At 40.1% G+C, this 14,863-nt stretch overlaps 2 protein-coding genes and 1 long non-coding RNA gene across 3 annotated transcripts; 2 read left to right on the plus strand and 1 right to left on the minus strand.

Moving 5' to 3' along the window:
• Positions 1-53: 53 nt before the first annotated feature.
• On the plus strand, positions 54-2,699 carry LOC115195775 (acyl-protein thioesterase 1). The gene is made up of 9 exons (XM_029756010.1): positions 54-339; positions 634-665; positions 799-864; positions 981-1,028; positions 1,119-1,189; positions 1,326-1,399; positions 1,508-1,609; positions 1,832-2,008; positions 2,153-2,699. The coding sequence occupies exons 1-9, from the start codon at positions 271-273 to the stop codon at positions 2,201-2,203; spliced, it is 690 nt and encodes a 229-aa protein (XP_029611870.1). The 5' UTR covers positions 54-270; the 3' UTR covers positions 2,204-2,699.
• A 4-nt stretch (positions 2,700-2,703) lies between these two features.
• On the minus strand, positions 2,704-6,982 carry LOC115195776 (regulator of G-protein signaling 20). Its single transcript, XM_029756011.1, has 5 exons — positions 6,845-6,982; positions 5,600-5,760; positions 4,334-4,417; positions 3,642-3,876; positions 2,704-3,502 (listed from the first exon to the last, which is right to left on the minus strand). Exons 1-5 carry the CDS (start codon positions 6,851-6,853, stop codon positions 3,308-3,310), a joined length of 684 nt encoding a protein of 227 aa, XP_029611871.1. The 5' UTR covers positions 6,854-6,982; the 3' UTR covers positions 2,704-3,307.
• Positions 6,983-9,739: 2,757 nt separating this feature from the next.
• On the plus strand, positions 9,740-10,045 carry LOC115195211 (uncharacterized). Its single transcript, XR_003878613.1, has 2 exons — positions 9,740-9,785; positions 9,883-10,045. It is a non-coding gene; the product is annotated as an uncharacterized LOC115195211 (long non-coding RNA).
• The last annotated feature ends 4,818 nt before the right edge of the window (positions 10,046-14,863 follow it).

Below are 14,863 nucleotides of genomic sequence, written 5' to 3' on the forward strand. Positions count from 1 at the left end.
TGCCATTGTTTCACAGACTTTTAGACCATCTGTATTTTCTACGAATTGAAGAATTGAATGGATTAGTACATTGTCCTATCCACTGGGTTTACCAGTTAATGAATTCTTACTGCGCTCTCTCTCTGCGAAACTGATGCCCGCGAGTACGTAAACATACTGTTCCCGCAACTATCGTATGTAATAACAAGGGCGATACAAATTTAACGTTTTCGTTCCATCCAAGGATACATTGTCAATTCTCTTGGCGAATACCAGCTGCCTGTACGTTGTATGTGCGGTAATAGTATGTCAGTGCCCTTGCCTGCTATTGTACCTGCCGCTCGGAAAGCCACTGCAGCGGTGAGTTAGATTATTTTTGACAGCGTGTTTTGAATGCATAGTTTATTGTTGCGGACAATAACTTGCCCTCACATTAAAACTACAGTCTCACTTACGTCTGTATTCCCAGTAAAGGCCCACTAGTGGGAAGCTAGAATCAAGTGTTTTAGTGTAGGGCTGTAACAAAATCCTGCACAGTAGCTCTCCAGGTGGAGGGTCGGCCACCCCTGACCTAGATCTACAAACCATAGACATTGAAGTGTTGTCAATAAAGCTAACCACATTGTACATTTATGTATCTGTTTTGCATTGCAGGTGATATTTCTTCACGGCCTAGGTGACACTGGGTATGTGCAGCTCATTAATTTCATCCCTCATCTTACTCCTTCCACTCAGCATTGATTTAAGGGTTATCTGTCGTTATTATTCCCATTCACTATAGTCTATAGCTCATAAAATGTCATTTGCTTTTGTTCATAGCCATGGCTGGGCAGAGGCCTTTGCTGGGATCCGGACACCGCATGTAAAATACATCTGTCCTCACGCGTGAGTACCTCTGTGGACAAGTACAGCTCCTGTGTTTGGATAATGTTGATGACATTGGGTTTAGTGTACACATTTATTACTGACATTGAAATATTTTTGTTATTTTGATTTTTCAGTCCAATCAAGCCTGTTACATTAAACATGGGCATGTCCATGCCCTCCTGGTAAGAAGTGAAGTCTCTTTCATTTTATGTAAAGTAGGCAATATCGAAGAACCGTACTATTTGGGTTAATCAGCCCCCTCTATGTTTTAGGTTTGACATCATCGGATTGCAAACAGATGCAGAGGAAGACGAAGCTGGTATTAAACAGGCTTCAGAGAATAGTAAGTTAGAATAGTAGGTTTCAGTGTAGCAGTGCTAGGACATTACAGTATGATGAAGTTTAAACACTTTATGAACTTGAGCTTGACATGATTCTATTTGAGCTTGATTTGATTGACTGCTTCCAATATCTCTCAGTTAAAGCACTGATAGATCAAGAAGTGAAGAATGGAATACCATCACACAGAATTGTTCTTGGTGGATTTTCTCAGGTAGACTAGTGTATGACAACAAAAAATCTGTAAAACAATACAAAAATGTACATCATTCCGTGGTAATACAGTGAGTATTCAGGTTTTTGTGTGCTTTGGCATAAATAGGGTGGAGCGTTGTCTCTGTACACAGCTCTCACAACCCAACAGAAGCTGGGGGGAGTGGTTGCTCTCAGCTGCTGGCTCCCTCTACGGAACTCCTTCCCCCAGGTAATACACTGTATCCTGCATTAGAAGTGTTCCGTGGTGCACTTAGGTTTAGCATATGATCCATTCAATTGTTTTGGAACGCAAACAAGTCTTATCAGCTTGTTACTTTACCAAATCACACAAATCAACAATGTTCAAAGTCCAAGACAGACCAAATCATTTAAGAGGCATTGCAAATCGTAGCTGATTTTAAATATAACCATAATGACGTCTTTTTTTCAGGCATCGAGAAACTCTGCCAACAATGAGATGCATGTCCTGCAGTGCCATGGTGAGGCGGACCCTCTGGTGCCTGTAATGTTTGGATGTCTCACTGTAGAGAAGCTAAAGACCCTCTGCAATCCATCCAACATTATCTTCAAGACCTATCCCAGAATGCCACACAGTGCCTGCCCTGAGGTTAGTATGGTTTGCAATGTGGCCGTGAGAAGAGACTAGAATGAAGATTAGCACTTTTTGAAGACCTTGGACATGCACTATTGAAATTATATGAAATGATTTTATATTTAGTGCAGTAATACTTGTCTTTCTTGCGTCCTACAGGAAATGATGGATATCAAGCAGTTTATTGAAAAGCAGCTTCCCCCAATCTAACAGTTAGACCCACACGCCCACCGCCATCAGAGCTCATCGAAGGTGACACCTGCGACGCTCCATAGACTGTCTGAACCACAGACCTCACTCAATAGAACCTGCTAACTCTGGCTGTCAGAGACAGTCAGAGACAGGCCCTAGGGCTAGAGACAAGCTGGGGCGAGGGACATCATAACTAAAACAATTGTATTTTCTGCTGGAGCCAGGTGGAATCCTCAGTATTTGAATCGTTAATGTTGTCAGTTGCCAGTAGAGTAGCTGTTTGCTATTGGGATGCCATCTTTTCCAGGGAATACATATGTTGGGAGTATCTTAGATTGTATGGTTTGAAAATATGAATCCTAGTATGTTGATTTGTAATAAATAACTTAATGAATGTATAAAACCCTGATATAATGCAACAGTAAAATAAGAATATGGCATAAAAGTATTCTGCTTTAATAGATTTGTAAGAATTGAAAGCAATGTTCTGTCAATTCAATACACAAATACCATATATGAATGGTCACATTGTATTTATTGATTTTCTTTTTGGACTGAATCAGCATCACAATATTTAAATCCACAGGCAAGATCTATTTCCAGGTATCAGCTCACACTGTATGTCAAAAGTTACTATTATTGTGATCAACTGTTGTACCATTTCTGTGATATTTTATTCAAACGATCTTGAAGGTGAATGATCGAATGCCAAGGCACTTCCCCGTGTCCTCTTAACAACAAGTCAAACCTAATTTTATGCTTTAAGGCTGACAATAGACCTACACACGAATGCAGTGCTCACTGATACAACATGCTTCTCCCTCAGAAAAGTGCAATGCCAAGCGCTAGGGAATATATAAAAATATAAATATATATATATATGAAATCGGGTACTGAATCTAGCGTATGTTCTTGCTTGCTCTGAGTATTTTGGAAAGTCAATATTCAAGGTAATATAAACAGTAGTTTACACCTTAATAAATACTGTTTGGTAAATACAGCTTATTGACCTGTTGATCAATCAACATTTGAACTGTAACTGAAAGCTAAACCTAAAACCCCCTTTGGATAAGACAAGTGTCCTCTAAAAGCAGTGCAGAGTGATTGATGGTGAGTGAGAGTTTACGGCTCTGTGGCAGGTGGTTGTTCGGCCAGGTCCTGCAGTAGCTCTGCGTACGCTGTAGAGTTCATGTAGCGTGGGTATGAGTCTCTCTGCATCAGCGTGTAGATCTGCTGCTGGGCGTCTTCGAACGTGCGCGACGTGGGCTCCAACATGTTCTTGTTAATCACGTCTCGAACACGCGAGTCCAAACTCACCTGGAGAAGGAAAGAACCATTTAAAGGGAATAAGAATGACTCTATAGAGAAGAAATTAGAGGCTTATTGCTTGAACGTATAGCGTGATTAGAGTCAACCGCCTCAGTCTTATAAATGGCTCGGGCGGGTGTAGGCTCACCTCTTTAGGGGAGAGGATGGAGATGAAGTCCTTGTAGATCTGTCGTACTTTCTCCTCCACCACGGTTTTGTTGGTCTCCTTCTTGAGCTCCTCGCAGGCCAACCAGAACATCATGTTCTCTTCACTGAACTCTGTCCTCAGGAACTGGCGGAAGCAGCCCCGCCCTGCAGAGCTCTTCATCAGCCTCTCAAATGACATGGTCCATGTCATCGCATCCTCCAGAATAGGCTTGGGGCTACAAAAGAGGGACCATGCTCTTTATTTCATACAGTAGATATCGTCGAGACTGTTCAAATGTCAATGTTTCAGCTCTAGCTCCATACAATTATATATGGAACTCCGAACATATAATTACTCAGAACATTAAATGACATATAAGTCATTTAATAGGATCTCCATGTCTATGTCTAGAGACCCCATTTAAAGTCGACATTAAACAGGCCAAACTATATCCCCTCTTCTTGTTTTTCTTATAGTATGTGGCTAGCTGTATAGGGGATATACTTCTGAAGAGCTGATTCTCATTATTATACAATAGTTATCACAATATTCTAATCAATGATATGCATAATCTTACAACCTATACGCTCACACAACCATAGTCATCTGATTGACTGAAATCTTGAACTAGTGAAGTGTTATATGATTTTGATGTTGATCGCTACTGGCGACCAGAGTATTCCAGAAGTTACCTGTCATCACAGTTTTCGATTTCCTCTGCTCTCCTCTCATAGGTGTTTTTTTTAATCCTCTCATCCTCCGCCCTAACAGTCAGACTGAAAAGCAGTGAAAAACAATAGAAATAGAAAATGTATCAATGTACAATGTGTGTTTCAGCTGTTGTCAATTGGGATGGTGGGTAGCGGATAGAGAGGTATGTTGTTAGTTCCAAGCGGTGAAAAAAAGTGGTGGGAGGTGCACATCCTGCTTCGTGAGCTCTGCGGGGGGGGGGGGGGGGGGCTTCCGTAAACACTACTGTCATCCAGTCCTTGGAGATGGGTTGCAACACCTGGTGTGGCAGTCACCTGTAGTCTAATTAAAGCCCTGTGAGAATCCACCACATCTGTGCTCCTCGGCCACACTCTGTAGCGCTGTGACAATTAGCATAACTGAAATTGAGGTTGATGTGGAGACAGAGACTATTCCCACTCAATGGGGACTGAATTAGCATGCTCTTATTCTGCACACAACAGGAAAAGGCATAACTTCCTTACGTAGATGCCAATAACTCCATAACATAAATGTTCCTGTGTTTTTCCCCCCCAATGAGACTGTGTGTGTAACTGGCTGACGCTCAGTTTTCATGCTCTGCTGTTTGTGTCCTGTGCAGAGTATATGCAGCGTAAGAGTTTGGAGTGTTGGTAGGAGCATGGTATGGAATCTCATTACAGTAAGGCCTCACTATGTCCCAAATGGCGCCCTATTCCCTATGTAGTACACTACTTTTGTCAAGAGCCCTATGCACCCTGGTCAAAAGAAGTGCACTATATATGCAATAGGGTGCTGTTAGGTAAGCAACCCCTTACAGTATAGTCACAGACAGAACAATGAGACAGATATTTCACTGGATGTATAAATATAAAGCATCAGCTTGGCTTTGCCACGCAGTGGGAGAAGAGAGAAGGATATGGATTTTGGCCTACATTCTGCACATTTTCTCATCGATGAAACTTTTGATCTCAATACAGTTTTATGTTCCCAAAACTAGAAACTATAAAGTTTTGTTGACTTTAGCCTTTGCCAAAGTAAAAAAAAACTGGTTGTTTACAAGGAGTACAAAGTAGGCGTTCCCTAACGGAAATATGCAGATATATGCTAGAACGGGCCAATAGGAAACCTCGCGCTTGGCTCTCCCCACCTCCCTGCTTCCCACTATGACTCATCTGTTCCTATTGGAAACGACAGGCTATGGTCTATGTTGGTTTAGTTATAAAACTATTTGGTATAGTGGTACCTACCAGGAGCAGCTGCAGCAACAACACCAGCAGAAGCAACAGGCATTGGAGGCGTTGGTGGGCGTGTTCCCCATCCCGTGCTGCGTTTGGAGAACACTGGCAGCAGCTTCCTGGTGCACCTGCATCTGTCTCTTGCGCATCTCCACCCGCTCGGACCCCATGGGCTGCAGACCAAGACACAACATCATGCTGAAGATGCAGGACAGACACACCCACAATACAGGAGACCACACACCCTGACAAAACAATACAGCACACTGCATTCGTTTTAGGCTATACCACCTGGACAATCAATTCGGTCCAGGACATGATGACATAGAAGGTATCAGTCATCCACCCCTCATCCATATCTTCATGTGGATGACAGAGGGAAAAGGTTGATGAGGGGGGGGGAAATACGACATTTTAAAGACTGGTAAAACGTCATGAAACCATGGTACTGTATAATCATCTCAGAGGAAAAATATTACTGAGGGAATCACCATGGCATGTCGTCACATCATTTCGAGTGCGCATGTCTTGCGGAATACTCTGACCACTTCAACAGAACAGAATGATCCCTGCGCGAACTTTTACACTGTCAAAGCTTTAAGTTATTATAGAGACAAATGTAGTACCATTTGGCTATGCAAAATACTGTCACTGACAGTAATGCATGGATATATATAAGCTATTAAAACGCCTATTACCAAGCATTATAGCCTATCATTTGCAGGATCAAACTATTGTAACGCGCTCTGTGATGAGAAATGCACTGGATGAGAAAGACGGAGGCGTGGTGTTAGTTATACAGACAAGGCGTTACTGCCTCCATCCTAGCATCCTCAGATGTAACACAGATGGATCCTTGGAGGTTAGACCGCATTTTAAGCATGTACTAGGTTATAATAAAGATTAAGAATACATTTAACGAAATACTGTATGCTGACAGACTATAGGCCTAATACAATATTTCTTTAGTATTTTTCTTTAAAAATGGACAACATGGCATCTGGTGCAAGTTATGACTACAGCAATAAATACATGACCATTCAATTGGATAGCTACATCCCAAAGATAGAACGAGATTGTCAAGAAACTATGCTGGCAATAATTGTCTTGTCCCCAATCCTGTGTAAAAATGATAATTATTGTAGATTATGCTGACTGAATTCTCATTTGCCATGTGGATTGTTGGTGTTGAATCTAATTCACAGTTTAGCATTCAGTTATATTTCAAAGAGGAAATTCCAATGTAACTGTACTCACTGTCACCATGAATGCCAGAATACAGGTGATTCTTGCCTCGATCACATCCGTCTGCGCTGGTCTGCAACGGACAAATTGCTTTGCTCGATGCGCATGCGTTCTGTTCGAGTGCAAAAATATGTTCTGTGGCTGAAGCTCCGAAGAAGGGCGGACCAGCTTTTACTGGAGGCTTCGCGCAATGGGTGATAATGCTCTCATATGATCATCTGTAGCATAGCCTACTTCACAGCAACTGAAGAAGCCGATATATCACCCACCGACCATGAGTGATGGAGATTGTATTCTAAGTTCATCATCATGATACAGGGTCCAGACTTCAAACCAATCATAATAAGCCTATGTAATCGCTTGGGTCATTGATATGGTGTTAGAATTTGTGACCAACGTCTTCCCATGATACAAGACCAAATATTTCAGCCAACTCATAGCTGGAAAGCCACCTTACCTCCTTGGGGCGCATGGACATGGCCTATCTTTGAATATGAGAGCAGTAGGTGCCTACAGCCACCAGATAGCAGTAGCGGTCTAGCTATGTTGAAAGAAGGGCACGCTCCAGTTTTGATAGGACTAATGGATGCTATATTGAATATGTTTTCGAAGCAGCGCCAAGTTAAATATCAGATATCTTTGCTGCTAATATGGGCGCGAAAACACAAACAGTGCCTTCAAAAAGTATCCATACGCCTTAACTTATTCCACATTTTGTTGTGTTACAGGCTGAATTCAAAATTGATTAAATTATACAGTTGAAGTCGGAAGTTTGTATACACCTTAGCCAAATACATTTAAACTCAGTTTTTCCACAATTCCTGACATTTAATCCTAGTAAAAATTCCCTGTCTTAGGCCAGTTAGATCACCACTTTATTTTCAGAATGTGAAATGTCAGAATAATGGTAGAGAGAATGATTTATTTCAGCTTTTATTTCTTTCATCACATTCCCAGTGGGTCAGCAGTTTACATACACTCAATTAGTATTTGGTAGCATTGCCTTAAAAATGGTTTAACTTGGGTCAAACGTTTTGGGGAGCCTTCCACAAGCTTCCCACAATAAGTTGGGTGAATTTTGGCCCATTCCTCCTGACAGAGCTGGTGTAACTGAGTCAGGTTTGTAGGCCTCCTTGCTCGCACACGCTTTTTCAGTTCTGCCCACACATTTTCTATAGGATTGAGGTCAGGGCTTTGTGATGGCCACTCCAATACCTTGAATTTGTTGTCCTTAAGCCATTTTGCCACAACTTTGGAAGTATGCTTGGGGTCATTGTCCATTTGGAAGACCCGTTTGCAACCAAGATTTAACTTCCTGACTGATGTCTTGAGATGTTGCTTCCATATATCAACATAATTTTCCAACCTCATGATGCCATCTATTTTGTGAAGTGCACAAGTCCCTCCTGCAGCAAAGCACCCCCACAACATGATGCTGCCACCCCCGTCCTTCACGGTTGGGATGGTGTTCTTCGGCTTGCAAGCCTCCCCTTTCTTCCTCCAGACATAACGATGGTCATTATGGCCAAACAGTTCTATTTTTGTTTCATCAGACCAGACATCAGATCAGACATTAGACTTTTCTCCAAAAAGTACGATCTTTGTCCTCATGTGCATCTACAATTTTTTTCTGAAGTCTTGGCTGATTTCTTTTGATTTCCCATGATGTCAAGCAAAGAGGCACTGAGTTTGAAGGTAGGCCTTGAAATACATCCACAGGTACACCTCCAATTGACTCAAATTATGTAAATGAGCCTATCAGAAGCTTCTAAAGCCATGACATAGTTTTCTGGAATTTTCCAAGCTGTTTAAAGGCACAGTCAACTTAGTGTATGTAAACTTCTGACCCACTGGAATTGTGATACAGTGAATGATAAGTGAAATAGTCTGTCTGTAAACAATTGTTGAAAAATTACTTGTGTCATTCACAAAGTAGATGTCCTAACCGACTTGCCAAAACTATAGTTTGTTACCAAGAAATTTGTGGAGTGGTTGAAAAACTAGTTTTAATGACTCCAACCTAAGTGTATGTAAACTTCCGACTTCAACTGTATATAGACCTGTGATTAGTTTCCAAGCAGAGAATAGTCTACTTGAAGACTAAGGTTGGCCTTAGTCCACATGATTTCACATGTGAAAAATCACATCATTTCACATGTGAAATGTCTACGTTTTGCACATGTGAAATCATGTTAAACCATGTGGTTTTGGAACACATGACATGTGATGATATTTCACATGAAGTTTTACATGTGGATGTTCACATGTGATCACATAACCTTTCACATGTGAAATCATGTGAAACCATGTGGTTTTTGGTACACTTCACATGTGATGATATTTCACATGAAGTTTCACATACATTTTCACATGATCACATAACCTTTCACATGCGAAATCCTGGGAAGCCATTTGGATTTATAACACTTCATATGTGTAATTTCCATGTTTTGCACATGTAATTGCATTTTCACATGTGAAATCATGTGAAACCATGTGGTGTTGGAAAACATCACATAAGATGATATTTCACAAAAAGTTTCACATGTGGATTTTCACATGATCACATAACCTTTCACATGTGAAATCATATGAAACCATGTGGTTTTGGAACACTTCACATGTGTATATATATACATTTCACATGAAGTTTCCCAGGTGATGCCCTGCAAAGAAAAATGAGTTGTTAGGATGTTCCTGGAACGTCTTTGTCAGGAATCCCGCTTCCTGAGTCTGTTTTCTGCCTGAGCTGACTTTTTTTTGGTTTTGGAGTCTTTTGTCTGAGGTTCCTGAACGCACCCTGTCTGGTTGCCAGGCGACGAAGCTAGGCGGGAGAACTTTTGATTACCCGCACCTGCATCTCATCAACCATCTGCACACCTGGTCCTGATCATCACCTCTTCATAAGCCCTGACCTGACATCCATTCCCTGCCGGATCGTTAGCAACGAACAGTATGTTGTGCCAGCGTATCAGCCTCATGTTTCCTGAGTTTGTTTTGTTATTCTGTACTTGTTGCCGGTTACTCACTCCCGTTTACTCTGTCTACAGTCATTCTCCCGGAACATTCAACTCCCTTACCTGGCCGTCGGTGGATTCAGTGATTTCATTGGATCAACCCATTCACTCTCATCAACTCGCCTCCACTGCCGTTCCGTCTCCTGGATTATTCAATTTACACATCAAGACTACCAATAAATATTCACCTTCATTTTACTCACCTTGTCCTGGTCTGCTTCTGGGTTCTGTCTTAGAAAATCGTGACAGTCTTGCAGTCATAGTGCTTTCAACTTACATATTTTACACACTTTGACATACATGATTACATTATGTTTATTTATACAGTAATTATTATTCAACATGTCCTCACCTGGGATATGAACTCAGAACCTATTGGTTCACGGCATGCTGATCTTCCTGCTACCATATCTGTGTCAATAACACATTTCACCTGGCTTTGGACTTCAAAGTAAATCTCAGCTTTGTTAAAAATACACTAAAGAAAAAGTATTATATTCATCATAGTGATTTAGGAGTAACATAAAAACAGAATAGTATGTCACACCAACATTAGAAACTCTCACATGTGGAAATGTATTATCACATGTGAAAAACATTCACAGGTGAAAATGAATTAGCAGTTTTACATTTGAAAAACTTTCAAATGTTGTCACATGTGTAGTTTCATGCTATTACATGTTTCTTTTACATGTTGTCACATGTTATCCCATTAACATCCAATAGGATCACATGAGAAATTGATATATAGAAGACAATGTACATTTAGGCCTACGCCTACGTTATAGCATGCTTAGGCCTATATATGTGGTGTCTAGTATAGTTTAATATTTTCTGTGTATTTGACAAATATCCCACCCCGAGAATAAATTACTTTTCTCCCGGGTTATCAGGTATTTCCCGCCAGAACAGGAAATGCCATTCAAAAGCAATATAAAGCATATAAATAGGCCTATGTCTGGATTTGATTAGAAATTTGATTAAAAAAATTCAAGCCTGAAGCAACCTAAACCTGAAGAGTAACACATTCAATCTATTGTATGACATTAAAGACATTTAATGAGCCCAAGCCCCAAAAATCCCAAATTATTGTGCCATTCTCCAATACATATATGATATAGGCTATACTGCACATTATACTACAGAAAAACATACAAGCCCATAGATGTTGCTAGCTATATGCTCTCATGGGTAAATAAATGAAACTAGCTACAGTAGGCTAATATTTTTTGAGCGTGAACTGTATTAATGTACTGTATTGTATTGTATGGACTGGAATTACGCACATCGTTCAAACCATGATAAAGCAGGGAGAGAACAAACCGATTCTGGTGCAGCACATGCAGACTACAAAGTTACAAATATAGGCTAGCAAATTGGATTTAAATATTGAAATAAAATAGGGCCTATTTGTATAATTAATAGGCTGACTCATATATAGTTTCATAATATATCCCCTAATGTTATCAGCCTACCTCCTCGTTCTCTATCGTTGCTTCATTCCTTCCTTGCTTTCAACAGTTAAATGAAATACGATTCGTTGTCCTTATCGTCGTCATTCTAATGACATCCTTGAGTAATATAGGACTATAAATAAATGCAGAAGGCTTTCATTTCTCTTCACAAAGATTGAATGTGTCTGAATAAATAACTGCCATAGCCCGTTTGCTCTTCTTTCAAACCGGTAGAGGTTGGTGCCGTTAAAGATGAGGGAGGATTTTTTTTTTTCTTTATGAGGCCTTGTTTCTATCACAGCATATTGTATGACTGTCATTCATATTCCATTCACCCAGCTCAATGTGACATCGATAGGTTTAGGCTACTACATGATACTCACATTTTCCATGTACCCATCATACAACATAGGTACACAGTTTGAGAGAATTGAGTAATCAAGGTGACAGACAGTGAGTCATTTAATACCGCCTTGCATACTCTTGCCTGCGTCTAGCTGATCTAGGGTGGTATCATTAGTCCAACAGTTGCAAATGAAATTTTCCATTGGACAAATTCAGGTAAGTGTATCCCTGTTTTGTTCCATTTAAGAAACATTTTTCAACAGAATCAGCAGAATGAACACACCCCTGATCACACACAAACACAGTTCACTTTCTATATAAAAACAGCATGATCACTTTGCACTTTGTATATACAGTACCAGTCGAAAGTTTGGACACAGGTACTCGTTCCAGGGTTTTTCTTTATTTGACTATTTTCTACATTGTAGAATAATAGTGAAGACATCAACACTATGAAATAACACATATGGAATCATGTAGTAACAAAAGAAGTGTTAAACAAATCAAAATATATTTATATTTGAGATTCTTCAAAGTAGCCATGCATTGCCTTGATGACAGTGTTGCACACTTGGCATTCTCCCAACCAGCTTCATGAGGTAGTCACCTGGAATGCATTTCAATTAACATGTGTGCCCTTCTTAAAAGTACATTTCTGGGATTTCTTTCCTTCTTAATGCGTTTGAGCCAATCAGTTGTGTTGTGACAAGCTAGGGGTGGCATACAGAAGATATCTCTATTTAGTAAAAGACCAAGTCCATATTATGGCAAGAACAGCTCAAATAAGTAAAGAGAAACGACAGTCCATCATTTCTTTTAGACATGAAGGTCAGTCAATGCGGAAAATTTCAAGACCTTTGAAAGTTTCTTCAATTGCTGCAAAGAATCACTACTAAAGGACACCAATAATAAGAAGAGACTTGCTTGGATCAAGAGTACACAAGCAATGGATATTAGACCGGTGAAAACCTGTCCTTTGGTCTGACTAGTCCAAATTTCAGATTTTTAGTTCCAACCTCCATGTCTTTGTGAGACGCAGAGAAGGTGAACGGATGATCTCCGCATGTGTGGTTCCCACCGTGAAGCATAGAGGAGGAGGTGTGATGGAGTGGGGGTGCTTTGCTGGTGACACTGTCTGTGATTTATTTAGAATTCAAAGCACACTTAACCAGCATGGCTACCATAGCATTCTGCAGTGATACGCCATCCCATCTAGTTTGCGCTTAGTGGGACTATCATTTCTTTTTCAACAGGACAATGACCCAAAACACACCTCCAGGCTGTGTAAGGGCTATTTGACCATTGAGAGTGATGGAGTGCTGCATCAGATGACCTGGCCTCCACAATCACCCAAACTCAACCCAATTGATATGATTTGGGATGAGTTGGACCGCAGAGTGAAGGAAAAGCAGCCAACAAGTGCTCAGCATATGTGGGAACTCCTTCAAGACTGTTGGAAAAGCATTCCAAGTGAAGCTAGTTGAGAGAATGCCAAGAGTGTGCAAATCTGTCATCAAGGCAAAGGGTGGCTACTTTGAAGAATCTCAAATATAAAATATATTTTGATTTGTTTAACACTTTTTTTGTTTAGTACATAATTCCATATGTGTTATTTCATAGTTTTGATGTCTTCACTATTATTCTACAATGTAGAAAATAGTAAAAAATGAACAAAAACCCTTGATTGAGTAGGTGTGTCCAAACATTTGACTCGTACTGTATAATTCCTTCTTTCAACTATCTACACGCTCTCCTCCTCTGACCTTTTCTCTTAGCCACTCGAACTAACTTGTTAGTAAACGCTCTGCAATCATGCAGTACAGTGTATAGTAGTTGTTTGAGCCTGGTGTTTGAGTAGGCTAAACTAGCTAGGTGCATTCATCTAGGTAACTGAAAGTAAAAGAACAAAAAATACACCCAAATAAGGTCCTCCCTTTCCACCTCTGGGGAGCCTCCACTGTTTCAAACTACCTATGAGTTCTATTGGCTACTGCATTTTTAACATTCACAAAAAAATTGCTTGCATCCTTCTTCGAAGTGTCTATTTGTATAAGAAATGGCAAAAAAATAATAATGTCCAGCAAGCTATTCTAGTCTAGCTTTTCCTGCATGGGACACCATTTTTAAGGAGAGGCCAGCGGAGCACAAGTGCATGCGTATTGTGTAAGAGACAGAGGCTATAAGTTAGAAACTTTTTATGCATAACCCATCACAAATTAGCTAAATATATGGCTAATACTGTATTGAATTTATTACTTGAAAGAGGTAGTCTGGGACATCTATTTATAGGGATTATGTATCAATCTAGAACAGGATTATCTATTTTGGGTGAAATTTGAAGGAGTTGATGGAGAGAAATACTACAAGAGTGCTCGAGATGGCACTGATTAAAATAAATGATATTCGAGTGAGAGGCTGTTTTAAAACTCTGCAGTTGCAATTAAAAAATAATAATCTTTACAATTAAAAAACAAGGTGACTGCCGAAAGCCAGATGGAGATGAGTAAATTACACTCACATTCGGTCTTTATATTACTGTAGCATAGGCTATGCTGCAGCAAATGCAGGCCTACCTGTCACAAGAAAAAAGTTCAATTTCACGCCATGCTGTTCATATTAATAATTTATTCTAATTTTCCGATTTCTAGCAGTTATGATTTTAGGAGCAATGATTTTAGTATGTAAATCCCGGTAAATCTCGGTAACCGGGTTCCCACCATTCAACCCTAGTGTCTAGTTGTTGACGCCATACAGCACCTAAGCCAACTGAACTGTGTGGGTTCATTTGAGTTCAGCCTTAACTGACTTTATCAGAGAAATGAAAACATCAAAAGCCTAATGACATCTGGGACTATCACCAAGAATGGACATGATCAGTTGCATCTCTGTCCAATTAATTGATTATTAGTTTCTCTGTTCATTGAGCTTGAAATTCAGCAGAGAGAAAGGACTTGTGCATTTATACCTACATAAGCAAATAGACAATGGCTACTCTATTGTGAAATTATCTATCACCTCTACTTGTTAGGCTAATCATCTCTGCCAGTTTCTTAGGAGTAGCATATTGCAAGTTTGAGTGTATGCTAATGTGTGTGTGTGTGTGTGCGCGGAGCCATGGGAAAAACTGTGCATTCGGAGAGTGTTCAGACCTTTGACATTTTTTCACATTTTGTTACGTTACAGCCTTATTTTTAAATTGATTAAATTGTTTTCCC

The sequence above is a fragment of the Salmo trutta genome, chromosome 6, assembly GCF_901001165.1.
Source record: "Salmo trutta chromosome 6, fSalTru1.1, whole genome shotgun sequence".
NCBI lineage: Eukaryota > Metazoa > Chordata > Actinopteri > Salmoniformes > Salmonidae > Salmo > Salmo trutta.

What these genes read in the sequence shown, in the direction of transcription:
- LOC115195775 (XM_029756010.1), top strand. Translation starts at nt 271, where the DNA reads ATGTGCGGTAATAGTATGTCAGTGCCCTTGCCTGCTATTGTACCTGCC. An exon ending in AAATACATCTGTCCTCACGC is followed by an intron (nt 865 to 980) that starts GTGAGTACCTCT and finishes TTGATTTTTCAG; the next exon opens with TCCAATCAAGCCTGTTACAT. An exon ending in TAAACAGGCTTCAGAGAATA is followed by an intron (nt 1,190 to 1,325) that starts GTAAGTTAGAAT and finishes AATATCTCTCAG; the next exon opens with TTAAAGCACTGATAGATCAA.
- LOC115195776 (XM_029756011.1), bottom strand. An exon ending in TGTTGCTGCAGCTGCTCCTG is followed by an intron (nt 4,418 to 5,599) that starts GTAGGTACCACT and finishes ACTGCTTTTCAG; the next exon opens with TCTGACTGTTAGGGCGGAGG. An exon ending in ATCGAAAACTGTGATGACAG is followed by an intron (nt 3,877 to 4,333) that starts GTAACTTCTGGA and finishes CCTCTTTTGTAG; the next exon opens with CCCCAAGCCTATTCTGGAGG.